Source organism: Antrostomus carolinensis, unplaced genomic scaffold (genome assembly GCF_000700745.2).
Source record: "Antrostomus carolinensis isolate BGI_N321 unplaced genomic scaffold, ASM70074v2 scaffold26873, whole genome shotgun sequence".
In the NCBI taxonomy this organism is placed as follows: domain Eukaryota; kingdom Metazoa; phylum Chordata; class Aves; order Caprimulgiformes; family Caprimulgidae; genus Antrostomus; species Antrostomus carolinensis.
Genome location: NW_010303703.1, coordinates 1 through 660, shown reverse-complemented (window position 1 = coordinate 660; position 660 = coordinate 1). Strand labels below are relative to the sequence as shown.

The 660-nt window shown below is 64.4% G+C and overlaps 1 protein-coding gene across 1 annotated transcript in view; it reads right to left on the bottom strand.

Annotated features, from left to right (window-relative positions):
• The window catches only part of LOC104522035 (low-density lipoprotein receptor-related protein 1-like), a gene marked incomplete at both ends in the record, with an annotated part of 28,435 nt that extends 28,041 nt beyond the window's left edge, over nucleotides 1-394 (bottom strand). Inside the window, 1 exon segment of the mRNA XM_029084071.1 lies at nucleotides 153-394. Coding sequence (XP_028939904.1) covers nucleotides 153-394 — 242 coding nt within the window.
• Nucleotides 395-660: the final 266 nt, after the last annotated feature.

Here is a 660-nt window from a genome sequence, read left to right as displayed (position 1 = left end):
AGTGAGGAGGGGGCAGATCAGACACAGAGGAGACGTTATTTCAAGCACTCAGAGTCCGGGAGCTGGTGTCCCTCTACCACTGTCCCCATCCCCATCAAGCCGAGATGGGTCCCAGCCCCTTCCCCAGGTCAGAGGGGACAGGGGTTCCCCCTCCCTTGCTCTCACCTGAGTCCTTGCAGCCAAACTTGACGTTGGGGTCACAGACATGGGTGACCCCCTCGCAGTTCTTCTCGTCACTCGAGTCCATACAGTCTGTGTCACCGTCACAGCGCCAGCGCATGGGGATGCAGAGCCCGTCCAGCCGGCACTGGAACTCGTCGGTGTGGCAGCCCCCAGGTGGGCGCGTGGCTGGTGGGAGGGCACCCGCATCCACTCTGCCCCGAGGAGCTGGGAACTGGGGGGCTCAGGGGGCAGGAGGAGGAGTGGGGGCAGGAGGAGGAATGGGGGCAGGAGGAGGAGTGGGCACTCAGCCTTGCAGGGAGAGAGCCAGGGGCACCCAGAGGTGCAGGAGGGGGATATCTGGACACCCAGGGTGGGCAGATTCCCTGCCTGGAAGAGGGGGTTCTGCTCAGGGGGGGGCTTTCTGCTCTCCAGGCAGGACAGCAGCAGAGCTGATGCCCAGGAAGGTTCATCTACCACTCACTCCCTTCCTCCCGGGGC